Genomic DNA, 27,152 nt, shown 5'->3' with positions numbered 1-27,152 from the left:
CAGCATGTGATTCTAAGCAGATTAACAAACATCAGAAGACAATGCATTACTTAACGTAAAACCACTTCTGATGGTTGTATCTGCTTAGATTCACATGCGCCCACTTTTCCACCCTGCTCGGATGGAAGGAACATAGACATCTTTCTACATCTCTCTCTCTTTTCTGTACTCACTCACGTCTAGAAGGCTCCCTCAGGGCAGAAAAAATACAAACAGATTTTATTTATTTATTTATTTATATAGCGCTGCAGCCCGTATAAAAAACAGGACAAGTAAAAAATCACATGTAACAGACATTGGAAAAGAGATGGGCTAGCTGGCTGTCTGGAGTAGGGATTTTATTTAAAGAGAAATGTCTTCAATTGCTTCTTGAAGACTAGATGGTTAGTTTCCAATCTCAGCCCAGGGGGGAGTTTATTCCATATGAGGACTGCCTTGGTCGTGAAAGCCCTACCTAATCCTTTAGCTTTTTTGGTAGGAATAACTCGCAGGAGTCCAGATTTATTGGACCTCAGGTTGCAATGTGATTCGTACCACACAAATTGCTTTTTTAGGTAAGTTGGTGCTTTTCCATATAAGCATCGGTGTACTAGGGTAATGGCTTTGAATGTGATACGATCCTCGATCGCCAGCCAATGTAAGTCTTTTCTGTCTTTTGTGATCTCTCATGGGTGTATTGGTGATTGTTCTGACAATGTTGTTTTGCACCACTTGGCATTGTTTTAAGCATTTATTGCTTGCGCCAAGGAGTAAGGAGTTTCCGTAATCCAACCGGGAGAGAATTGTGGCTCTTGCTATTGTCGCACTGTTTTGTGGGCTCAGCAAGGGTCTGATTTTTTTCAATAGTTTCAGATAATAACAACAGTTCCTTTTGAGGTAGGCAGTGTGGGCTTCTGCTCCCAAGGATGCCTGAAGATAGACGCCTAGTTTTTTAACTTTTTCTACTATAACTATCTGTGTCTCTTTGATCTTAAATTCGGTATATTGTGCACTAAGTTTTTTTCTAGCATGAGGAGAACCGAAGATCATAAGTTCCGTCTTGGAGGCATTTAAGCACATCCAATTGTCTTTAATCCAACTCTCGATGATGTTATAGATTCTCGAGAGTTTTTCGCTGTCCTGTTCGTAGTTACCAGTAAGTTCGAACACCAATTGGGTGTCATCGGCAAAGTTGGTAAAAAATATACCGAGATGGGACAGAAGTAAGCATAGGCATCGCATGTATAAATTAAATAGTAGAGGGGAGAAGCTTGCGCCCTGTGGAACTCCACAGTTTACTGGTTTAGATTTTGAAGAGTGTTTTCCCCAGACGATTTTAGATTGCCTATCCTGCAGAAATGACAGCACCCAGTCTATGGCCTCATCAGAGCAGTTTCCCGATTGATCTAGGGCCTCTCGGAGCCTCCGGTGATCCAATAGATCGAAGGCTGCCGAGAGGTCCAATAGGATCAGTAAACCAGATTTACCTTGATCCAGGATGCTTAGCATTTCTGTCTGCAGATCTAAAAGCGCTGATTCTGTGCTATGGGCTGTCCTAAAGCCTGATTGTTGTGGATGGAGTAAGTTGTTGTCATCCACAAATTCTTGGAGTTGTTCTGTAGCAATCATGTCAAGTATTTTGAGTAAAAAGTTGCAGTTGGTAATTGGCCTTAGATTTGCAGGGTCTTGTTGGTTAAGTTCAGGTTTTTTAGGTAATGGTGTTGCTGTGACCGTTTTGATAGCGGCTGGGACGTTACCATCTCTAAATGACGCATTTACCATTCTTGTCAGAAATGGTGCAAAGATGGTAGCGTTGTCGAGGATTAGTTTTGGGGGCAGTACATTTTCCGTGCATGAAGTGCATTTGATACTTGAGAGGGTTTTATTCATATCTTCCAGTGATAAGGGTTTAAAATAGAATTTTGGACTTTGTGAGTCAATCTTATCTGTCCCTGTGTTATCTGGGATAGTGATATTGGTTACCTTACAATTAGAGATTGATCTCTCGCCTTGGTAATTTTATTGTGAAATGCAGTTTGAACTGCTTCACAATCTTTTTGAGTGGGTTGAAAAGGGGGAGATAGTGCTACAGGTTTTTCAATATTTTTAAGTATTTGAAAAAGTTTCCCAGTTGAATTAGATGCGGTATTAATTTGTTCATTATAGTGATTTTTCTTCAATTTAGTTATTCTAGCCCTGTATGTTATGTCGGCAGTTTTCCAGTTTTTTTTGTTGTTTTCTGTAGGGTCTTTTAGCCATATTCTTTCTAGTTTCCGCTTTTCCTTTTTGAGGTTCAAAGCTTCAGAATTGAACCATTTCTGGTGGTTAATATTAGGTCGGACTTGCTTGTCCAGACAGAGGGACCTCGACGCGTGAGGGGTTGTGGGTACACTGCATATCACTATAGGGATAGTGTTACAGACACGCTTTGTCGACGTCCCCTTTTCGATACGAAAAACAAAATGCAATACTCCGCAGTGACCACTGGATGTCGGACTATGCACAGCATGTGAATCTAAGCAGATACAACCATCAGAAATGCTTTTACGGTAAGTAATGCATTGTCTTCCCATTCATTCACATCCTAGGCTGTCAATCACACAGCAGGGAGCTGTCCTTTTAGGACAGCCAGCTGGCCAATCAGGACTGGTTTCGTTCAGGCACTCCTAGAGACAAAGGACAGGGGAGTTTCAGGAACCTCCCTCACTTCCTGCCCTTCCAGACACATTGGAGCTAGGGGCGGGCTTCATGGCTGAAGCCCGCCAAGGCTGTCTCAACACACAGAGTAAAAGCCAAGCAAGACCTCACAAACAGAAAATGTTGAAAAAAGAAGACCGGGCCATTTTGACAAAATGGACACACATAGGTGCTGTACTTCAGCTGATGGTTCAGCCTGCAGTAGAAAAGACCAATGGTAGGAAAATTAAACCACTGCTGCCAGCCATTTAAAGTAGTGAGGGTAACAAAAATGGTTACATGAGAAAGTAGGATAATGGGCTACTTGGTAACCCCCCAGCACTCCTCATAAGATGTTGTGTGCTGGACCTACAAAGAGAAAACATAAGTAAGATCAATTTCACCTTACTATTCTTGAGAACAGTAGTTCACCCAAGAAAAGGTAGTTAAACTTTAAGGGAGATCCAAAGGACCTCTCAGGGACACTGAACTGAGGGTGCTGTGTGTCACTAGACAAAAAGCAGATACCTATGGAGTTTGTCAGAGTCCATAAACTGTGAAAACACAAAATACACATCAGAGGAAAAACTCATGAGTGTGTGAGAAAAAGGTCCCACTCACTCAGGAGTTAAAAAGAAAAAGTCCTATGTACAGCTAAAGAGCTTGGGGTGGAAGGAATTAGCACAGAAATGAACATTCTCCCTAACTTGCACTCTAGAGGTAACACAAACATGGTACAAATATAATTGTTGCCACTAGCTTGTCTTTAGGCACATGTAAAAGTAACCAAAAATCCCAAGTGTAAAAAGCTATGGTGATACAAAAGTATTCTCCAGCATGGGGTATGGCATAGATTCACATGCTCATGCATATTCCCGGGCTGGGAATCCTCGGTAAAAGAAAACATCAGTTTGTTTCTTTTCTGAACTGTCTTTCTCCTAATAACCAATCACTTCACTGGTCTCTGGATCATACTGCCCCCAGCCAATGACTGCCTTCTAACTAAGCCCCTCCTCTGGCAGCCATCTTCAGATTTTTACAGCACGTTCAAGTGTTGGGAGTCCTCATGCTTACCTCTCGAGCTTCTACTGCGTATTGCGTTTTTTCAATGAGTTTACTCTTATTTTCTTCGGTCAAATCGAGCCTCAAGCTCCACCGATTCTTCTTCCGATTAACGGGGACCCGTATCAGAAATCTCTGCGTCTCTCAAGGGCGAATTTTCATTGAATTTCACTTCTTGGAGGATTCCAGAAGATCTTTGAGGCCTACCCCACGAGGACATGGCTGTACACAAAGGAGACTCGACGCCCGTTGGATCCAAGCTGTTTAGGATCTGCCCAGGATGTGGACTACAGAACGTCTTCAAGGAGGATGAGCACTCCCGGTGCCTCTACTGCCTGCACTCCGACAAGTCGCACGTGGAGGAGGACTGTGCGTTCTGCAAGGACATGTTTGCCCGTACCATGAAGGACCGTCGCAAGCGGCTTGCTGACTGGCTGGAGGCGAAAAGCCCGGCAGCAGGTGAGCCCAAGATGAGCGGTCTTCTAAGACCTTTGAGGGTGCTCCAGCGACGGGGGCCCAGCGTAAGGCAAAGCACTGCCAGACCGGGAGCGCCATTGGTACAGGGTCCACGGCGGCCAGGCCAGGTGCAGCATTGCCGACTCAGTCAACCACGAGCCACTGCTCCGGCTCGACGAAGAGGAAGTGGGAAAACCCGGGTAAACTTCGGGAGAAGCCCCGGTCGACCCTGATGGAGAAAGCCAAGGGGGAGCGAGGTGGTGACCCTTCCCCCACGGTGAAGGCCTCAGACGCGCCAAAGGTCGTGAAGGCCCAGATTCACCTGGCTAAGGCTTTGATTGAGGAGGTGGCAGCATCCCTGGCGAAATCCGCAGATGCGTCCCCAGTGGAGACGACCTCAAAGCCAAATTTCCCTGCCTTCATGGAGGGAATAGTCTTTCCTGCCCATCGAAAACACCCCAGTGAAGCCCCTAGCCGTGAAGAAGGGGGGCGGTGCAATAGGCCTACCGGACTCGGATATCTCCTCGGAGGATGAGCTAGCAGGCCTCAAGTCAGTCTTGGACAAGAGATTTGTCGATGTCCGGTCCTACGGGAAGGACCCCGACGAGGCAGACGGATAGGGTGACGGGGAGCCAATGAGGACCGGCAGATCGACACGTAACCGGAGGACACTGCACCACTCCTGTCGCAAATGCTGCAACCACCGACAGACAGGTCGGAGGACATCTTGCTAGCCCCGCACACCCTGTGTTCAGAAATAAGAACAAGGGATGCCTTTAACTCCGGCGGAAGATCCAGCGGCGCCTGGACCGTCGGGAAGCCTTCACCCAAGAGGAGGCGAGTCCTCCCCCACCCTTCCATCCTTCACCTCCATCCCCTCCTCCGAGGGACGAGACAGCGATGACGGGGACGGACGACGGTGACGACAGAACAGATCTCCCGTCACCCCCACCTCCTGAAGAGATTGGTTCGTTTCACGCTATGATCACTAGGGCCTCAAAGCTTTTTCAGCTATGCCCCGAGGAGCAGAAAAAGGAGGGATTCCTTTATCAGCGACGAGAGGCCAAGAGGAAGACCGTGCTCTCGGTGCCGCTGTTGGATGACATCTGGGACGAGGGGTTGGCCCTCCTGAAGAACCCATCATCTGCCCCGGCGAAGAGAGACCGCTACGAGAAGAAATACCATTCCCAGACTCGGCACCAATCTGCCTCAGAGCGCAGCCGTCTCCGGACTCTGGTCTCCGCGGCTGCCAAGAAGAAATCCGCTGGGGTGACGGCATCGACTTCCACTTGGATGGCGAGGGGAAGAAGCTGGATACCATGGGACGTCAGGTCATTTTGTAGGCGGCGACGACCGTTAAGGCGGCCAACACTTTCGCTATCGTGGCCCGCTACGATAGGGAGCTGTGGTTTAAAATTGCCCCCCTCCTGGACTTCCTCTCAGACAACAAGAGGGCAGAGGCCCTTGAAATCTTACAAGAAGGTGAGGTGGCTTCCGTCAGGACGTTTAGACGAGGGTACTGGACAAGCCCTTCGACAGGAACAACTTGTTCGGCAAAGCAGTAGACGAGTCACGGGCACGCTCCATCAACGACGGCCGTCCTTTCGGCCCTCCAGAAGCAAGTCACAAGGTGCATCCAAAGGATTCGGAGGAAGCTCTTCCTCATACCATCAGGCGGCCCGTTCGTCATCGCAGGAAGCCTACAGAGGCCGCAACCAGGCTGGTGGACGACGTCGTCTTCGCCAGGGGGCCCAAGGCGGCAAGGCCTCGGCGAAGCAGGACTGAACCGGCGGTGACGTCGGGCTCCCACCCGAGCACCCCGGTGGGAGGCCGGCTGACGAACTTCGTCTGTGCGTGGAAATCCATATCCACTGACCGTTGGGTGCTGGATGCCCTGGCCCACGGGCACACTCAGGAGTTCCAAAAGAAATGTCCCCGTTTTCCACCCGTGGCCAGGAAAGAAAAGCATATTCCGCAACTACTTCGGGAGGTACGAGCAATGCTAAAGAAGGGCGCGATAGAGTTCGCCCCAAAGAGGCTCCAGGGCTCCAGAGTATACTTGCGGTACTTCCTCGTTCGAAAGAAGACCGGCAGCTGGCGGCCCTTCCTAGATCTTCGCCGCCTCAAAAAATGCATAAAATCTCAGAAATTACAGATGGTCACCCTTCAACATGTGCTGGGACAGCTGGAAGAAGGGGACTTCCTGTCGTCGCTGGACCTGGAGGATGCCTACTTCCACATCCCCATTCACAAGGGGCACCAAAAGTTTCTGCGCTTCGTGGTCCAAGGACGGCACTACCAGTTCAGGGCCCTCCCCTTCGGTCTGAAGTCGCCCCCAAGGGTCTTCACTAAGAGCCTGGCACCAGTGGCGGCGCCGGTGCGCCTGCAGGAGATCTGAGTCTACCCCTATCTGGACGATTGGCTCATTCGAGCGAAGTCAAAGGAACTCTACGTCGACCACACAGCGAGGACCGTCCGCCTGCTCAGGGAGCTGGGGTTCTCGATAAACTATGCAAAGTCCTGCTTGGAGCCATCCCAGGATGCCCAGTTCCTGGGAGCCAGACTCAACACTGTGGCACGCCTAGCTGCACTGTCGGATGACCGGTTAAAGGCCATCCTGGGCAAGGTACAACGGCTGTTGGCCATGAGGTTGCCAGGTTGAGGTCAATCAAGCCCCTGTTCGGCATGATGTCGTCATGCATCTACCTCGTTCGGCTATGCAGACTGCGGATTCGACTGCTACAGGAGTTCCTCGACACCCGTTGGATGCACGCGAAGGGAAGCTTCGAGGACAGGATCACCCTCAATGACACTTTCCGTCGGGCGATTCTATGGTGGGGGGTTCGCGCGCATCTAGCGGCGGGCACAGACTTCCAGACCCCGGCGCATCATGAGACGGCAAAAACGGATGCCTCCCTGGAGGGATGGGGCACACACACCGGAAATCTCCACGAGTCCTTTGGCTCCCGGAGGAGAAGTTGTTGCACATCAACGTCCTGGAGCTCCGGACTGTGTTTTGGGCCCTCAAGTCATTCCTTCTGTCCCTCAAGGGCAAGGTGGTACGGGTCTTCACCGACAACACCACGACGATGTTCTACATTCAGAAGCAGGGAGGCACCAGATCCCCTGCTCTCTCCAAGGAAGCAAAGGACCTATGGCACTGGGCCGTCACTCAAGGGATGTTCCTTGCACCCTTTCATCTGGCAGGAGTGAAGAACAATGTCGCCGACTCACTCAGCAGGGAGCTGCCCTCTTGCCACCAGTGGGAACTTCTGCAGGATCAGGTGGACCTACTGTTTCGACAATCAGGCAATCCTCAGATCGATCTGTTTGCGACAGCGACGAACACCAAGTGCCGGAGGTTCGCCAGCAGGTTTCCCCAGCCGGTGAGCATGGGGGATGCGTTCTTATTCCCCTGGGACGGCCTGTTTCTCAATGCATTCCCACTGTTGCCCCTACGACTCATCAGTCAACTCAGACGTGGCCGAGGCAGATATGGTTCCTAGACCTTTTCGACTTGTCAGCGTCCCCTCCAGTCAAGCTTTCGGCAGGCGCAGATCTTCTCGCCAGGGAAGGAGGCGCGATTCTGCACCACGACCCGTCGTCGCTGAACCTGCAGGCCTGGTTCTTGCAGCGCTAGAGTTTGGAGGATACGAGATCCCCACGGACTGCAAGAAGCTGCTTGCCAAGGCCAGGGCTTCTTCGACTCTTAAGTGCTACCGACATAAATGGAAGAGGTTCACAGAAGATAAACCCTCTACGGATTACGGCCCCTCAAGTGCTACCGTACTTGCTGGCCAAGGCTGGACTGGCGCACGCCTCCATCAAGATCAATCTGGCGGCTATCTCCTGCTACACTTGAACTCCGGGGCGATCGTCGCTGTGGTCGCATCGCCTGGTTAAGAAGTTCATGAATGGACTTTTCAGCTCGTTTCCGCGGCCCCGGCGTGTGAGCTCAATGTGGTGCTGACTAGGCTCATGGGCCTCCCGTTCGAGCCTCTGCATTCGGCACCTCTGAAATTCCAGTCGTGGAAGACGGCGTTCCTGGTGGCCATCACCTCCGCACGACGAGTGGGAGAGATTCAGGCCCTCTCCTGTAAGCCTACGTACTTGACTTTCCACACAACGAGGGTCGTGATGGGGGCGCACCCCTCCTTCATGCCCAAGGTGCTGTCGGACTTCCATCTCAACAAGTCCTTGTTGTTGCCTGTTTTCTTCCCGTCACCTTTGTCACCGGCTGAGAGAACTTTGCACTCGCTGGATGTGACTAGAGCGCTGAAGTTCTACGTGGACCGCACAAAGAGTTTTTGCAAGACGTCACAGTTGTTTGTGAACTTTGGCCCTGTGAACCAGGGGAAGGCCTCTCCAAGGCCCCCATTTCCAGGTGGCTCTCCGGCTGCATCAGACACTATCACTGGTTGGCAAATCGACCTTTGCCTGGCCGTCTTTGAGCCCATTCGACCAGAGGGATCGCTGCAACTACGGCGTTCCTGTCTGGTGTGCCCCTGCTGGACATCTGCATGGCTGCTATGTGAAGATTGATGCACAACTTGACGAGATTCTACTGCATCGACTGGGATTCCAGGGAGGAGTCCGGAGTCGGCCAAGCATTGCTGCGCAACCTGATAGCTTGAAGGTGAGCCTCGTGAGGAGGTAAGAGATTCTTAATGTTGAGCCTTGCAACCTCCAGTGGTTGTGCATGTGTGTACTGCTATGTATTCTTTTATTCATGAGCATGTGAATCCATGCCAGACCCCATGCTTGAGAAGGAACAAGTTACTTACCTGTAACTTCTGTTCTCCCGGATGGGTCTGGCATGGATTCACATGCAACCCCTCTCGCCTACCCCACTGCAGCTCTTCTCTTGGTCCTACTGCCACTTTACGTGCTACCAAATCTGAAGATGGCTGCCAGAGGAGGGGCTTGGGTAGAGGGCAGTCCTTGGCTGGGGGCAGTATGACCCAGAGACCAGTGATTGATTATTAGGAGAAAGACAGTTCAGAAACTAAACTGAAACTGATTTTTTCTTTTACCGAGGATTCCCAGCATGACGACGGGGAATATTTATGAGCATGTGAATCCATGCCAGACCCATGCTGGAGAACAGTTACAGGTAAGTAACTTGTTCCTTTTAATTGCACTGCATTATAAGATGCTGTGTGCATGGTCAAAAAGTTAAATTAATTAAAAGACAAAAAGGTAAACCTAGTTTCCCAGTGCTGATAGTCCAATCTGTTACCCCATGACAAAATGAGCAAAAGGCCTGGGAAGTGAAGCTGAAGACCTCCAAAAAGTCAGAACAGATTAAAAACAAAGCAAAAAGAGTGGGGGCCCAAAGAAACTGTGCAGAATAAGTTGGCAAAAGAGAAATCTTTCCTAACAAGTAGTAAGTTAAGTAGTAAAAGGAAGAAAAATCATGGTTGTTTATTACTGAGCTATGGTAAATTGGTGAATTGGGGAGCATCTTTTGTTTTGCTGTGTGTGGTTTGTCTAATTAGTTCCTTTGGCTTGCCTTGAGCTGACATTTCAAATGCAGTGCCATAGGTCCAACAGTCTGTTACTAAAAGTAAAATTTTCCTCTGCAGGCAACAATATGCCCAACTGCTGGCAGAGCAGCAGAAGACCGCCCTTTCCTCACAGCAGCAGCAACAGCTGGCTGTCCTTTTGCAGCAGTTTCAGGCTCTAAAAATACGGTAAGAATCAACACCTTTGTTATGCAATCTGAATTCCACAAACTATTCCGATTTTCTGCAAAATGAGCACCAGTTCTATTTTACTTTGCCTTGGAAGAATGTTGGAATAGACTGGAACATTCTCATTTTCTCGATAGAGATGAGATTACTCTTGAGACGGTAACTAAAGCAGTGTGTGACAGCTGCAAAAAGTAACCATCTTTTAGGTTGGTGTTTTGTTTACTTTTTTCAAGCATTGTGTGTTTAAACCGATGTAGCTTTTGAAGACAACTTAAAAAAAAAAATCTCTCTACTCTTCATTTTAGAGCAGTGCGATATATCGTGTTTTGGAGATATGTCTATATATTTTCTAAATCGATATAGGATTTGCCAATATTATTAACGTCAATCTATATTCGTATATATACGTTATTACATATACTACAATTTTTTTGCTAACATTTTGTTATTTAGACCGTTGTGGGTATTCTCAAACAGGAACCCTGTATTTGCACTTTGTTGATCAAAGCCTTTTTAATAAAGGTACTTGTGACATCTCACATGTACTTTACCAGGAACCCTTATTTTTTACATCTTTTCTTTTACATAAAAACAAGAAAGTCATAACGGTGCCCATAGAAATGTGGTGCTGAGTAGCAAGGCCCTTCCAGGAGCGCCTTATTTTGTAAAATCTTGCAGGTCCGAGACCTTTTTTGATCCCCCAGCAGCCCGCTCCCACCCGCACCCTTTTCCTGCTTTCCCTTCCCTCCCGCCTCCCGACCCGCCCAGGCCCGTTCTCATTGGTCCTTAGGACTGTGTTGCTGGGAACCCAGCAACGTGCTGAATTCACCGGCTCCATTTCCAGAGGAGCACGGTGAGTAGCAAGGCCCTTCCAGGAGCGCCATATTTTGTAAAACCTTGCAGGCCCCAAGGCCTTTGTTGATCCCACAGCAGCCCGCTCCCACCCCGCCCCCTCTTTCTTGTTTCCTTTTTCTCCCGACCTGCCCAGGCACGTTCTCATTGGTCCTCTCAACCCTCATCACTGGTCCTCCCAGGGCAGCCCTCTGCCCGTGCAGCCCTACAGCTAAGGGCCCCAAGGCTAAGGGCGGCTCCAACAGAGGCGGCTTCAGTAAGTGTCAGCAGGTGTCCACAGGGGAAGCCAGTGGCCAGCCGTCAACCTGAAACTACAAGGACCAGTAAGGTAGGAGTGGCCCTTGGCCGGGAGAGGAATAGCTGCTCTGCACTGGAGTCCCAGCCACTTGGGGAGACCAAGTTGCGCAAGGTCACTGCACCGCACTGCATCTCTCACCCTCTTCCTCAAAATTAGTCAAAATCCAAACTTAGTCTCCAGACTGCATTATATGATATTTAGATTGCATTGATAGGCCTCTCTCCCTCTATACAGGTCTCTCAAATTTAGCAGGGCCTCTGTGCCCAAGTTGCATAGTATGATATTCTGATTGCACTGCTAGGCCTCTCTCCCACTATACAGGTTTCTCTAATTTAGCTGGGGTTCTGTCCCCAGTTGCATTGTATGATATTGAGATTGCATTGATAGGCCTCTCTCCCACTATACAGGTCTCTCTAATTTAGCTGGGGTCCTGTCCCAAATTGCATTGTACGATATTCAGATTGCACTGCCAGGCCTCTCTCCCACTATACAGGTCTCTGCCCGAACTTCTTTTTGTGTCATTTAGATTGCATTGATAGGCCTTTCTCCCACTATACAGGTGTCTCAAAATTAGCTGACCAACTCACTCTCAAGTGAAACAGAGCCCAGCAATGAATTACTGTGGAGTGTCACTCTGATTAGGGGCTCACGCATCACATGGCGCAAGACTGAGTTGCGCCCCTCCAAGCCACTCTTCAACTAGCAGATACCCTCCCCAAACCCACATAGCTAGCTCACCGCAGCTAACCGCGCTCAGGGAGACTGACACTAAAGAGAGCCACCGCTAGCACCCAACTAAACCACCCTTAACCACCTCCCCATCCCCTCTAAGGACAGGGACTCCATGTGTCGCCAACTTCAGCCGGAATACCACTGACAAACAGAGCCCAAACTAGTAGTGGACAGCTTTCACACCCACTACTACACCACAAGACAACCAGACCAAAGCAGGACCAACTGGACATCACCAAAGAAAAGACTAAACAACTCTCAAGCCTATAATGCCGCGCAAAAGACCCATTCCAAGGAAAAGACGAAGAGAAGAAAGAACAAACTCCAGAACAGCAACCAAGAACGAAAACGATAGATTGCATCCCCACAGAAAGGAACACAAATCGAACCAACACTGAGAGAAGAGACAAATCCCTCTACCTAACTCCATACCTCGCCGACAACTGGCAACCACAGCAATCCAACCCAACGTTAGATGCAGCAACATCAAACAACCTAACACAAGCAAGCAGAAGAAGGATGAACAACACAATAAACAACAAGCCCACAACCTATGCGATAACACCCTACATCACCAAAGCAAAAGGAACTTCCAATCAACAACCACAACCTCTAGAAGATGAACACGATGAAAACAAAAATAACCCAAGACAGAACCTAGAAAACTCTTCGAAGACGCCGACACCCCGAAACCCACAGCTCAACAAGAGATTGACCAGGAAAGAAACCTCAACACCAATCAGAAGATGACCTCAACAAGAAAGTCCAAACCATACAACACCTCCAAACTTCACTGCAATCTAATAAACGCAAGATCCATGTCAAAACACTTAACAGAGATCTTCGACCTACTTGACGACAACGGCATTGACATCCTGTTCATCACAGAAACATGACTAGACGACAACTACAAAATCACACTCCAAAGCTGCCTTCAAACCAACTTCATATGCCTGCAAATAAGTAGGAAAAACAAAAAAGCAGGAGGCATCGCAATAGCATTCAACGAACGCCTGAAAATTAAAACTGACGAACCACTCCACATCCTCAACTGCGAAACCATGGTAATTAATACACCTAACGGCGAACCCAAAAACCAACATCACATTCATCCTGGTGTACAGACCCGACATATGAGGCAACATTCGTCGACAACTTCATAGAAGCCATCACCAACTTAGCCATCAACCACAAACCCGTAATCATCTTGGGGGACTTCAACATCTGGTTTGAAGACAATCACGCCAACTCCTAAAACTCACTGATTGAACAACTCGCCACCATGAAACTACAACTAGTCAAAGGGGCAACACACTCGGCAGGACACACCCTTGACGCAATTTTTGCCAACGAAAAACGCATCACCACGGCCCCACCAATACAAATACTGTGGAGCGACCATCGCGTCATCCCATTCGTGATCACTCTGCCTACTCAAGTCTATATCCAACCCCGGAAACTCACAACCACCACAAAGAGAAACTGGAAATATGTCAAAGAAAGCAACCTATTTGAACAACTGGAATTAACCAAACCCTCAACTACAGAACTAGAGCTAGGACCTAGACGGGAAAGCAGAGATACTACACAAATGGATTGCAGATACAATAGACGAGATCGCCCCAGAAAAACCGTTCACCCCATCAAAAAAAGAGCAATGGCAAAATGGTTCACCCCATTACTAAGCGCCATGAAAAAGGAAAACAAAAAGATGGAACTGGAATGGAGGAAACAATACAGCCCAAAAAAAAAAACACTGTTCCAGAAACAAATCTGCGCATACAAGAAGGAAATTCAAAGGGCGAAGAGAAGACATTATGATGACAGAATCACCAATGCCGCCAACACACAAAAAGAAATGTTAAGCATCATTAAAGAAATGAGAAACCCACCAGGCTGCGATAACACCCCAAAACCCTCAGAAAATCTATGCAACGACCTGGCAGACCACTTCAACAAAAAAAATCAATGACATCCGACAAACCATACAAAAGAGACCAACCAACCACAGCATACAACCTAATATGGAACGACAGCACAAACTCCAAAGCTTTCCTGAAATATCAGCAGAGGCATTCGCAATGCTGTTAAAACGAAGCAAGAAAGCTGGATCACCCATGGACCCATGTCCCCCAGACATCTTCAAATCAATCCTCGTGCAAGGAACGCCAACAGAACGCGCAAGGAACGCCAACAGAACACTACAGAAACCTTCTAAATCTATCACTAGCAACAGGGACTGTACAGAGGAACTTCAAATCGGCTTATATCAAGCCACTCTGGAAAAACACAAGTGGCAACGTAGAAGACCTCTCCAACTACAGGCCGATCTCTAACATCCCCTACCCGGCAAAACTTCTAGAAACCTACGTATATAAACTAACCCAAGAACACGTAGAAAAACACCACTTGCTAGACCAAGCACAAGTCGGTTTCAGACCAGCAAGAGGAATGGAAACAGCACTACTATCCATCTGGGACGACCTCAAAACTAACGCAGACTCGAACACTACCTCATCCCTTATTCTGCTAGACCTCTCTGCAGCCTTTGACACAGTGAGCCATGACACCCTGACCAAAAGACTAGAAGACATAGACATAACAGACACAGCCCTGCTCTGGACCAAATCATTCCTAGCAGAAAGAACAGAAACTGTATGGATTAAACCATTTAAATCCACTCCACTAGTTAACGACTGCGGAGTGTCACAAGGATCCTCACTATCTCCACTATATTTCAACATCTATCAGACCCCGGTCATCAGAATCTTAAAAAAATACAACATTACATGCTACAACTACGCAGATGATACTCCAATAATCTACAAAATCAAAGACACTGATGCCGATCATTCAACCCTAATCGACTGCCTAAAAGAAGTCTTCATTTGGATGAATGCCAACGACCTGAAAATCAACCCAGGAAAGACAGAAATCATGATCGTATCCAAAGACCAAGATAACGAAACCACCATCCCGTGGCCTATGGAAATGGGAAACGCACCAACACCATCGGAGGTAGTAAAAAATCTGGGAGTCCTAATGGACAACACACTAACCTTAGAGCCACACATAAATGCTACAGTGAAGAAATGTTTTTTCCTCTGCCACACAGCAAGAAGAATTCTACCTTTCCTCTCCTTCACGCACAAACACTATTGTCGCCCTAATCATGTCAATAATCGACTATGTAAACAGCCTCTATCTCGGAATACCAGAACACCACCTGAAGAAACTGCAACGGATCCAAAATGCAGCAGCAAGACTAGTCCTCAAACTATCCAGAAGAGACCACATCACCCCAGCCCTAAAAACACTACAATGGCTCCCAGTTAAACATTGCATCACCTTCAAAACAATGTGCATAACGCACAGGGCAATCAGTGGACAAGGAGCAGAATTCCCACAAAAGAAAATAACAATCTACAAACCAACAAGATCCCTCCGATAAAGCACTGAAGTCCGCCTGGAAATCAAACCATACCTTAAGAAAAAACTTGGAGGCACCTCCTTCTACCACTTAGCCGCAAAAACTTGGAACAACATCCCAAAAGAAATAAAACACCGAAGATCACCTAAAATTCAGGAAATCACTAAAAACCTGGCTCTTCAACACCACTGATTCAAACTGAAAACCAAAACGGAGAAAAGGACGACTAAACTGGAAAGGACATGGACAGCCCAGAAATGACAGGGAAGCTCCCACGGCACCTGGACGGGTGACACCGGATAGACTGGAACTTAGACGACACGCACGGAGACAGTCAACTACTCCACCCGCCCCTTAGTTACCACCCGGTACCACAGTGTTCTGGAATTGCCAAGATATTGGCAATTAGCACACAACCTGACTCGTTGACATTGGCAGGTGCACTGGCCACAAGAGTATGAAGGGAGGTCAGGTGGGCTATGAGAAAGCCTGATAGAGGCGGGGACCAGAGGAGTAAGGAACCTTGAATGTCAGAGGGACCCAGATCAGGACAGGCGCTTCAGGGGAGACTACACAAGCCCAGCGCCTCAATTCAGGATAGAGATGCCAACTAACTAACTCCACTAACAATTTCCCCTCTGCATACACCTCTCGCATTCCAAACCAATACAACCAAAACATACAGCACAACAAACCGCACAAACTTCACTACATTGCAACAACAAAACAAAAAAGACACATAGACTCGCACAACAGTAAACGACAACTACCGGCCGCAAACAACCCAGGCCCAGCCAACGGACCCACCGGGCTGAGGCCGCCAACAGCACATCACTGCTCTCCTGCACTTTTCATGCTTCCTCCCACTAACTCAACATCCCCTCCTCTTTCAGAGCCGCCAGAGCGCCAGGGGACCACTCTGGTGGTGATAGTGCGCGGTACAAATGTCCTTTAACATTAACCTAATCCAGAATATTTGATGCCCTGGCAACACGGTTTATTTTTTCACTTAGCAGCAGCTTTTCCTGGGCATAGGCTTATGTGTCGATGTTACTTTCATTAAGGGGTGGTTACCTTTTCATAATTTGATATTTAACTAATTTGTTCTCCTCTTGAATTTAGATTTGTCTCCGAGGAGAAATAATTTTTTACACATTTCTTTCCCCACAGATAAATACCAACACTTGTGTGTGACTGGACGTCCCATCTCACCACTTTGACGTTGAGACGCAGTGCAATTTTAACTGTCTCTATCTGGTTTACCCCAACCTTTTCCCCGATGAGCCCTCATCAGAGGGGACACAAAAGTTTCCAAGAGTAAAGGTCAAGTGCCCCGTTAACATGTGGAAACCTACTTCAACAACAAGCTTTTCATGCTCCACTGGTTGAGTTATCAGTTTGTGTTTTCTAGTGTGGTACAGACTTCTGTTATTTGGCATACCCTTCTGTGCCCTCCTTTTTTAGAAATCTATTTCTGGCTAGAGGTTGGCCCTATTAGTATGATGCAAATGTGGCCACATGTCATGGCCACTGCTTGCCTCGGTGAGTTTGCAGTTATCAAAGCTAGATATTTTGTGGATGTTATCTTGTATTCAAGGCTGAATCCACACTTGAGCACAATTTAGAAAATAATCCTGAATCCACACTTGAGCACAATTTAGAAAATAATCCTGAATCCACACTTGAGCAAAATTTAGGAAATAATCTAGTGAAAGTTGAACACGGAAACCCCCGCTCCTTCACTAACCTTAATGCCTTTAAAAGAGCCGCCTCTGGTGCCTCGGTGAGATCTTGAAATAAGTCCAGAAATGCAGATTATCTCAACCTGAAAATGTACTTTTGGATGTCCTGACGGAACCTTCACCTTGCCCAGGACCTTTCCCACAGCCAACTGGTGCCCCAGTCCTGGCTCTATCATAGTGCCAGTTGCCAGAGGGACCAGGCATCGTGCCCTTTTCTGGACTTGCTGCAATCATCGGAATTGCAAACCATTAAGAAATGTAGCCCTTATGAAGATTCCTTCTGTCTGCCACTGCACAGATCCAACGCAGACAGATTAAAACACTGCCCACTACAAATTAGAATTAAGAGTTGGGCAGCTGCTAAAACACAAGAAAATACTTCTATCTATGTTAGGTAAGAATTGGTGCAGTCACGCGGTGTGAGACTACACAACACTTATCTGCTTGGAATTCGGTAACCTACCTTTTGGTATAGGTCTGTACTACACAAGTTGGTAGTATGACTGAGCAGCCTGGCCTATCTCAAGAGGGGTAAATGTAAGCTGTAGAGCTGCATAAATTACATCCGTAAATACAAGTAGCCAAGTAACACTTAAACTCAAGGTTTCAGTTATAAATAGTTATTTATTTAACATCAATTTTTAAATAAGTGTTCTTTAAATAGGCAATTCGTGTAACAAGGTGAATGTACTTTAAAGTTACTTTTCAGAATAAGTTAGTGGATAATCTTTGGCTATGCTTCTTAAACAATTCCTACATCCTGAGGTGATTTAAATCCCAAGGACGTATGGCATTTATATATCACACTAATTATACTTTGCAGATTCTGAGGTTGCAGAAAGGAAAGGTTTAAGAAAAAAAAGGTTAAACAGGTTCTCAGTAAATGTGAGGACAACTAAATCTTCAATGAAATCTAGACAACCCTTTCCCAGCAGTAACAGTTCACAACTAGCTACCACCTATGAGGTATACACAATATTCAAGTCAGTGGACTCGAAGAGTCTTCAGGGAGCCAGGACAGCAAAAGTCAATTGGAACACAGTATATGGAACTGAGGCCATTCTTAGATCAAAAACAGTCTTGCACAAAGTTAGTGAGTTTGTAGAAAATCACTTCTAGGGTCACAAGCTGTGAGAAAAGAGTTGGACTCAACTTTAAAAGTAAGCTAATGCAATTCCCAACTGAGAAAAGCACAGCTAAAAGGCAATAAGGTAAGTAACCCAAGCCTAAGCAGTACTTCTGGTTTGAAGAAGAGTGTTCCAGCTGGATTCTGTCTTGCTACAGACCTGGTGTTCCGGAGCCTTAGTCGTGGGGACAAGAGGGAGGAAGTATGGAGGGCTCCTGCTGCAGTACTTGGGAGGCCGTCGGGAGCTATGGGCTCTTTTCAGTTAAGCAACACTTTGCGGTTTCAGCCCTTAGTAAACATCACCATTGTGGATCTCTGATACCGGTTGGGCTTCCTTCGCTCCTTGGGTCCTGCATTCTGGTGAGTGGACTCGGATCTGGTCGTCCTGCTTCTGGAGGGTCCTTAGGAGACTCCTGGAACTTCTAGCCTGATTCGTTACTGCATCACACATTTCACTCGACTACGGATTACTCAACCCCTGGCATTTGGTTCTTACAGCAACGAAGTAGTACAGCCAGTCGGGGAAGATGGTCTAGTGGAGTTCCTCTCTTGGTTAATTGGTCCCACTAACCTAAGGGGAGAAGTTGTTCCGTCCGGAGCTTCTCTGTTGAATTGAAAAGGGAGTTTCAGCACAGCAAAAGGGCTTCACCGGGCAATTCAAAGGTTCAGGAGGATGCAGCAAGCTTCGTTCATGGTTTCTTTGTGTGTTTCTCCCAGTGTTCGACTCTTCCCCTAGTCCCAAAACGATCGCCTTTTAAGCAGTTTTCTTCCATTCATGCACATCCTAGGCTGTCAATCACACAGCAGGTTGACTGTCCTGAAAGGCCAGCCAGCCAATCGGGACTGGTTGCATTCAGGCATTCCTAGAGACAAAAGACAGGGGTGTTTCAGGACCCTGCCTCACATCCTATCCTTTCAGACACTGGCGCCAGCGGCGGGCTTCAGGGCTGAAGCTTGCCAATGGCAATACAAACTGGCTCGAATCTGTCAACGCTCAGAGTAAAACCCAAGAAAGACCTCGCATGAGAGAGTGAGAAAACTGTCCGTAACTCCAGGGTTAAAATTAAAAAGTCCTTAAGTCCAGCAAAAGAGCTGGTGAGAGAGGTTGGGGGGGGGTGGGAGGGGGTTTCTAAGGTTGAAGGGAATTAACACAGAAATGAGAATTCTCCCCAACACTCTACAAAAACAAGCAAATGTCAGTACTCCTAACTGTGTGAGGAGGGACAGGAAGTTTCCACTGCTGGACATGCACATCCTCAAATCAGGCGGCTGCAACAGATTTCAGCAGCTCCTTTTGTTCACCAACTCTGCATGTGCCGTGGCTTCCCAGCTGTTCTATTTGAAAATCTTGAACAACAGTACCAGAACAGCTGTTCATTTCCTTTTCATGGGCCCCGAACATTGACTGGCAGTGGATCGAAATTGTTGTAGATAGACTGAGGTTGTTGTCACTCATCTCAACATTAGAAAAAGTGCCTGTGCAGAATAAGGGACCGGTGTTAACATCAGATTTATGCTTAACATTGGGTGGAATGTGCAGCATAAGGACCTGTAACCTGCTCAGCCAGTCAGGAGCCAGCCTGTGTGTAGGTTAAAGATTACAGAACGTTCCCCTCAATAACTTGACTTTCTAAGTCCAAATTACTTAAAGTTTAAATTGCACCTCCGTCTTATCAATAAGATGTAAAGTATAACAGTCTACAGATTATACACATGTGCAGATTATTCAAAGCAATACTATTACCGTCTATTTTTATCGACCATGCTCCCCACCTTGAAACCTGGTATTGATCGCTCAACTGCGCTTCCACCAAGGGAACTAAAGAAGCTAGAGTAAAGTCCATTTGCATAGTCTTGGAAAGTCAATGGCATCTCCTAACCATACTCTTGGGGAATCTTAACAGTAACCCAGTATATACCCCACATTTTTGCCACCCTTCTTGTTGCAGACAACCTGTTTGCCCATCTTCTGCTGTGACACTAGGCAGTTGTGCTTCTGAAGCTAGTACCAAGAAGCTTTATCGGCCTTGTGAGGTCCACTGGACCCTTTGCTGAACGTGACATTTCTGGACCATGTTGCAACAGGGCAGACTGTTTGTTCCACTGAGGCTCTGATATGAGCTGTCGCTGCGATCAAAGCAGAGTCAGCCCCAAGCCATATTTTCTCTGGCTAGGTGCTGCTAAATTGACTTCCAAAGGCCTCAATGACAAAACCATTTGTTAGGCAAGATTTGGAGAAGTACCCTTTATGTGCACTACAACAACCTTGACGGCCTGGCATCAGGGACCCAACCTTTGGTATAAGTCTGAACTTCACAGGTTGTTAGTGTGGCTGAGCAGCCAGGCTTATCTCAAGAGGAGTCAACGTGAGCAGTAGGGTGGTTACACAGAGATTCACAGTGACAAGTATCCAAATAAACTCTTACACTCAAGGTTTCTTGATTAAACAATTATTAATTTGTCAGTTTGAATAAGCCTTCAGAAGGGGCAATATAATAGTAACACACAAATACTCTGTTTCTCTAAATCAGCAAATACCCATTTGGGATGGCACACACACTCCCTACACCGTCAGGTGACTTGAATATCTAGGATACTGTGGCCATTAATCTATCACTGGTACATTTAGAGCAATACTGAGATGAGTGTTAAAGTGAAGAGACTTCAGAATAAAACGAGATCACACGAATATTCTAAAGCAGCTAAGTACTTTTGAACCCCCCAATGCAAAGTACATTAACCCTTTCCTGGAGGGAAGGTAAGACACAAGCAGAGGATAGAAAAGTCATTCAGGGAGCCAGGCCAGCCAATGTCAATTGAGCAAAAGTCTAGGTGAGCTGAAGCACTTCTTGCAGGTAAGGAAAAGTCTTGCACAATGTTTTAGAAGTCTTTGTAGCAAAAGTAGAATCAATGTAGGGTCACAAGCTGGGAGGGTTGTGAGTTGTAGACAATGCAAGAAACTCTACAGATGTAACCATGACAAGTCCCAACTGAGATCAAGTAAGGCTACAAGACGAGCGAAATTCTCTTAGACTGTACAATACCTTTGCTTAGAAGAAATGGTTCCAGCTGGCTTCTGTTCCTGTGGGTCTGCAGATCCTGTTGTTCCTGGGCCTCAGCCGTGGGAACAAGAGGGAGGACTCCTGGAGACTCCTAAAACACAACGGCACGTTCAGCACGCAGAAAAGGACCAACTTCTATTCAGTGGCACTTTGCGGTTTCAGCTCCTCTCGTCTCAGCAAATAGCACGACTGTGGTCTCACGGATGCCACTCTGGACTTTCCTTGCATCTGGGGTCCAGCACTCTGAGGTGGCTCAGGCTTGGTCAGTCCTGCTTACTTGCAGTCCAGAGGATCTTCCAGCAGCTCGGGTCCGTCTTCAAAGTGATGCACTTGGTCTGGTGTTCTTCTCCATGGCACTTCGGTTCCAGCAGCAGTGGAAGTACAGCCAGATCTGAGAGAATGCACCAAATGAGTTCACTTTGGAGTTAATTGGTCCCACCAACTCAAGGGGAGAAGTCGTCGCTTCTCTAGTCGAGGCAAATTCAGGGCTTCACCGTGTTGGGCAGAATCCTGGGCAGTGCCCTTGGGGACCACTACACAAGATTAAGACTACAGGTGGTAGTACAATTTCACCTTTGGTACAAGCCTGTACTACACAGTTGGAGTGGTAGCAGTAGTGGAGCAGCCAGACTTATCTCAAGAGCAAATGAGCAGTAGTAGCGATTACACAAAGGACTACAATTGCTGTGACCCAAGCAAACACTGACTCAAGGTTTTTGGTTAAAAAGTAAAAGTACATTTATTTTTAGACCATCTGTTTGCAAAACACTTCACTTCTATTAAAGTAAAACCACACTTCAAATACACAACACACAGCCAATTCCCCTTGTGCAGACCAATTCAAGGTAAGTACTTTTGGATTTGACAGACCGGTGTTGTGAAACAGACGTTACCGGGGGTTGCTACGCGATCACTTTTTGACAGTAATGACAGTTCGGTCTTACGAAAGAGATGCGTACCCGCGAGAAGAAATGTTACTGTAGTCAAACACACCTAGCACATGAATTAACACAAGAGAGTTGGGGACAAAAATCATAGGCAATACTTTTGTCAAGGCAGATGGAATCAAGACACTTTCTAAAACGTAGATAAGTCAATGGGCCTGTGCCAGTGTCAATGGGACAAGGGGTCCTGTTGTCGAGGATCACAAGGTTAGAACAGTTCACGTTTCGAGATTTCCAGGAGTACTTAGCTATTGTCAAAAGGGAAGCAAAAGTTATAAGAGGGAAGGAAGACAAGGGCAAGCCTCGGGTGAGGCAAAAGGGTTCACCCTAGGTCCTCTAAGTCGGACACAGTAACTTATTTGTATGAAGAAGAGCTGGTGCCACGGCAGCTGTTACTGGTAGTTCCTGCAGACTCACGGTTCCTGAAGCTTCAGTCGTGGGGACAAGAAGGATGACGTCTGGAGCGAGCTGCACAATCCAGAGATGAGGCCAGCAGCAGTGGTGAATAAAAGGTGCGCTCCTTTAAAACGGGAGAGGCTCTTCAGATGGCTATCCAGACCACTATAGCTGTGTGCAGCGATTTCGACCAAGAAGAGGGTCCTCTGGCTGTGGAAGGTGAGCTGGTTGATCCCACTAGGCTCAAGGGAAGAAGACTCCGGACTGGATCTTCTCTTGTTGTTGAAGGGTAGATAGCTTAGGACTGCAGCAGGGCTTCACCCGGACTCGGAAGTTGCAGCAGCCGTCGTCTTCTCCGCTTCTCTTCGGTTCTTTGCAGTTCCAGTGGCGACTCTGACTTCCAGCCCAAGAGTCCTGCCTTTTATGCCAAAATCCCCCATTTACACAGCATGGCTATCAATCACTCAGCAGGGGGGTTGTCCGGCCCGGACAACCACCTCAGCCAATCAATACAAAGTGCGACTCGGGTCTCCAAGGAGACCCTGTGCATGGGGTGACTAAACCCCTCCCTCACATTCAGTGCACCTAGACACCCAGATGCCAAAGGAGGGCTTCTGGACAGAAGCCTGCCAAAGGTCGGCGAACAAAGAAGGCAAACCTGGTTTGCCGCGCAAAGTAAAACACAAGAAGGATTTTAACAAAAAGAAATGGCGATAAAACCCAACTGGAGCCAAACTAAAAAATATTTGGTCAAGCGGGTTTAATTTCGAGGCTAATATAATAGCCTTAAACAGTACCACGTTTATATAGTATAATCGCGGTAAAAAAGTTAGGGTAGATACCACTGCCACCAGCCAACTCTTAGGGTTAAGAGAGCAAAATAAAGCTCAGTGAGGCACAGACAAAAAGGGGTAGGAATTAACCCTTTCCAATACTCCATGTAAGATGGAGTGTATTGGGTCTGCCGTTTAAATTACTACATAAAGTAAATGGCAACTCTACCTGTTTCTGGGGGACAGTAGTCAGCCCCAGAAAAATGGAGTCCGTGGGAAGTCTTAGAGACATTCCTGTGTCACTGCACTGAAGGTGCCGTGTAACACACACAAAAAGTGGGGCTCATGGAGTGGTGTAGCTCCATAGCCCAAGATCACACAAACAGTAGAAATACACATGCCAAAACACATGTAAGAGTGGGAAAAAGGCTTACACTCTTACCAGGTGGAAAAATAAACCCCAGAAATCCAGCAAAGCTGCTGAGGGACTCACTAGGTGAGGGAAATTAGCCATAAATGAGAATTCTCCTTAGCACACCGAGCAAACCAACGGTCCAGGAGTTGCATCAGGTGTCTCTTCCAAATTCTTCAGTTTCCTTCGTCTAGTGGTAGACTCTGCCTTCTAAGCCAAAAAGCCTCGCCTTTTGGGCAGGTTTCTCCCATTCATTCCAGCGTAGCTGTCAATCACACAGCAGTGTGGCTGTCCTTGCCGGACAGCCAGCCGGCCAATCACCTTTGGGTGCTTTCCTGTAACCAAGGGGATTAAGCACAGTCAGTTTCGGGCACCTCCTTCACTTCCTGCCCCTGCCAGACATACTGGAGCCAGAGGCGGGCTTCACCCGTGAATCCCGCCAAAGACAAAACGAACAAGGGGACCATACCTGGTTTGGCGTGCAGAGTAAATCTCAAGGAGGACCATTTCCAACAAGAAATGGTGAAAAAAGACAACCCGGGGCATTTTGACAAAATGGGCACCCACGGGTGCTTTACTGCTGCTGCGAACGCAGCCCGCGGTAAAAACACACAATGGTAGTAAAAATTAAAACATTGCCACAAGCCGTTAATTGTAGAAAGGGTAACCTAAAAATGTTTCTTGAGAAACTAGACAAAGTGGATACTAAGTAACCCCTCCACCACCCTCTGCTAAGATAGTGTGTGCTGGGTCTAGAAAGTTAACAGTAGTTTATCCAAGAGAAGGTATTTAAACCTTTGGGAAATCTGAGACTTCCCTGTGCCACTGCACTGAAGGTGCTGCATGTCACAATGCAAAGATGATGCCAATGGAGTTTGTCAGACTCCAAAACCAAAAAGAAACAGAGTTAAAAATCACAGAAAAATACATGAGTGGAAAAAAGGTCTCACTCTCTCCAGGTTAAAAATTAAAAAGTCCTAGAGTCCAGCAAAAGTGCTGAGGGTCTCTAAGGTAAAGAGGAATTAGCAGATTTCTGATAATTCTCCCTAACACCATTGGTTTACTAGAGTTTTCAGGGGTTCTTCTTGATTATATATTGAACATTCTCTGGCCATGACTTGATCTACAGACACCATTCTGAAGTTAGTTTAGGCTCCAATTGGTGGCAATGTTATGAAACAAATCTGACAGATGCTATGCCTCAATACTCAGTCTCGGTGCTTGCAAGTTCCACTCTTCTGATTGAGTGGTGTGCCAAGTACTTCAAAGAACCAACATGTGCACCAAAACATTAAAAGCAACACAATATTACAAATCTTTTGGCAGATCAGTGCAACATTATTGCCATGAGGAGTCCCATACTTGTATACCTTGTGGTGTTTGCTGCATGTCGAACTAGATGAAATCCTCTGCAGAATGCAGCAGTCATCTACTCCTGCAGAACAGTAAACTGCTACAACATGCAATCTTACATTTTCAGGTGTTCACAAGACTTTCGTTTAGTGTTTGCAATGCAGTTTGCATATCTAGTGTAGTGAATCTGTGTGTTTTTTTTATTATTTGTTTTTTTTATTTTTTTTACATCATTTTGTTGTATTGCTTTAATGGTCATTTGGGGTCTCCAGGCGGGGCCCTTCCAAACGCGGTGCACAAAAGATTGCGTCAAGAAATGCGACGCACAGGGCATCACGTTTTGGGAGACAGGGGGTAGTGTGGCAGCGGGTCATGCCGCTACCATGGGAAACAAGGGGGCTGAGAAAAGGACTCTGGAGAGGTAGACACAAGACCAACCCTTCAGGAGGAGTGGCCTTAATGGCTGCCTTCTGCAGAGTTAGTCTTATGTCTGCGGCATTCAGACATAGATCTGTTTCGGTGGTGTTAGCCGCTTCATGTGTGCTTTACTGCTAAATGAGTAGAACATTTTTTTGTGTGAGAATCTGACTTTATACACTCCAGACCCTGTTGCACTTAATGGTAATAACTTGTGTTTAAACATACTTATCTGCAATTTTATTTTGTATTTTTTTTTAAATGTCTTTAGTTTTATTGAATACACCATCGTAACTAAAAAAAAATAAACATCCCAAACACCGCAAACCCCACCCCACTGCCTCTGTTTAGCCCAACCCGCTCCTCACACCCCAGCCCCTCCCCAATCACCCTACCCAAGTGCCACTCAGTCCGTATCCCAGTGCCCTTCAGTGCCCACTGTCCCTGAGCAGACCATCATCCTCCAGCGTCACATTATCCACCATATCCCCCCTGTACTTATTAATCTGCCCAGAGGGTTTCAAGTGATTTTGCAATTGTCCCCAATCCACCACTGTCATCCTCCCTCTCTGGGTCTCCATGCTTTTTCAGATGCTCCAGGTCTGCTAAGATCCATCTGTGTACATTGTGAAGTTATTGCCTCAGTAATGGGCCGCCAAGCCCATTCCATGCAATTGCTATTCGCCTCTTGTCCAGGACCAGCAAGAACCTGGAAACTTAGTTTCTTGTTTTATGCCTTTGTTCCTGTTGCAAGGCTCCACAGGCACACCTCTTGTGTACATTCATATCTCCCCCTAGTAGATTGAAGCGTTCCATTACGTCTCCCCAATACCTAGTAATGACTGGACAGTCTGAAACCATATGCCAGAATCCAGCGTGATCTTGCCCCCACCGCGGACAGGCATGGGAGACAGACTGGTCAATTGCATGCAAGTTCTCCTGTGTCAGATAAAACCTGTATAAAAAATAAAATTGCGTGAGCTGGAACCTGGCATTTCTGGATGCCTTCCTGGTTTGTTCCCACTTTTGCACCCATCTTTTTTCTGAAATTGGTGATCCCAAGTGCCTCTCCCACTTCTCCTTGACAACCAATCCCTTCTGCAATCTCATAGCCTTTGCGGCCATATAGACCCTGGATATCCTCCCTCCACCCCTTCCCAGGTCCAACAGTGTCTGCCTAAGCGGGCTGTCTTCTGGCTCCTCCAGACTACCCTCCTGTAGCTCCGTCAGTCGCCTCACCCCTTTAGTGTACATTAAGAAATGACCGCTTGCCACCCTATATTCGTGCCTCCATTCCTCAAACGATAGTAATTTGCCCCCCACGAAGAAATCCTGAGTGTTATGCTCTGCCGTTTGTTAGGCAAGATTGTATGTAGTAACCCTGTGGGAGACTACACCAGCCTTGTCCTCTTGGCAATAGGTAACCTACCCTTTGGTGCAAGTCTGTACTACACAAGATGATAGAGTGACTGAGCAGCCAGGCTTATCTCAAGAAGGGTCAATGTGAGCTGCAGGGTTGTAACATAGTTTCACAGTGACAACACTTATACTGAAGGTTTCTTGAGTAAATAATGATTAATTTTAACAGTCAGTTTTGAAATAAACCACCTTTAGAAGGGAGCAATTGGCAACAGTAAAAATACACTTCAAAATACACTTCAAAATACACTCCATAAGTTAATTAAAGTAAGTAGATACCCTTTTGGGATGGCACACAGAATTTCCTACAACCGGAGGTGACTTCAATAG

General features: G+C 46.9%; 1 protein-coding gene across 5 annotated transcripts in view; it reads left to right on the top strand.

Moving 5' to 3' along the window:
• GIGYF2 (GRB10 interacting GYF protein 2) overlaps positions 1 to 27,152 on the top strand; it is a 2,415,541-nt gene that overhangs the window by 1,605,672 nt on the left and 782,717 nt on the right. For all 5 annotated transcript variants that reach the window (XM_069617902.1, XM_069617899.1, XM_069617900.1 and 2 more), the window contains one exon: positions 9,759 to 9,866. In XM_069617902.1, the coding sequence (XP_069474003.1) occupies positions 9,759 to 9,866 (108 nt within the window). The remainder of the gene's footprint in view (positions 1 to 9,758; positions 9,867 to 27,152) is intronic.

The sequence above is a fragment of the Ambystoma mexicanum genome, chromosome 10 (assembly GCF_040938575.1).
Source record: "Ambystoma mexicanum isolate Mex_15411 chromosome 10, UKY_AmexF1_1, whole genome shotgun sequence".
Taxonomy (NCBI): domain Eukaryota; kingdom Metazoa; phylum Chordata; class Amphibia; order Caudata; family Ambystomatidae; genus Ambystoma; species Ambystoma mexicanum.
The sequence above is the reverse complement of the archived record's forward strand: the minus strand, read 5'-3'. Positions and strand labels throughout refer to the sequence as shown.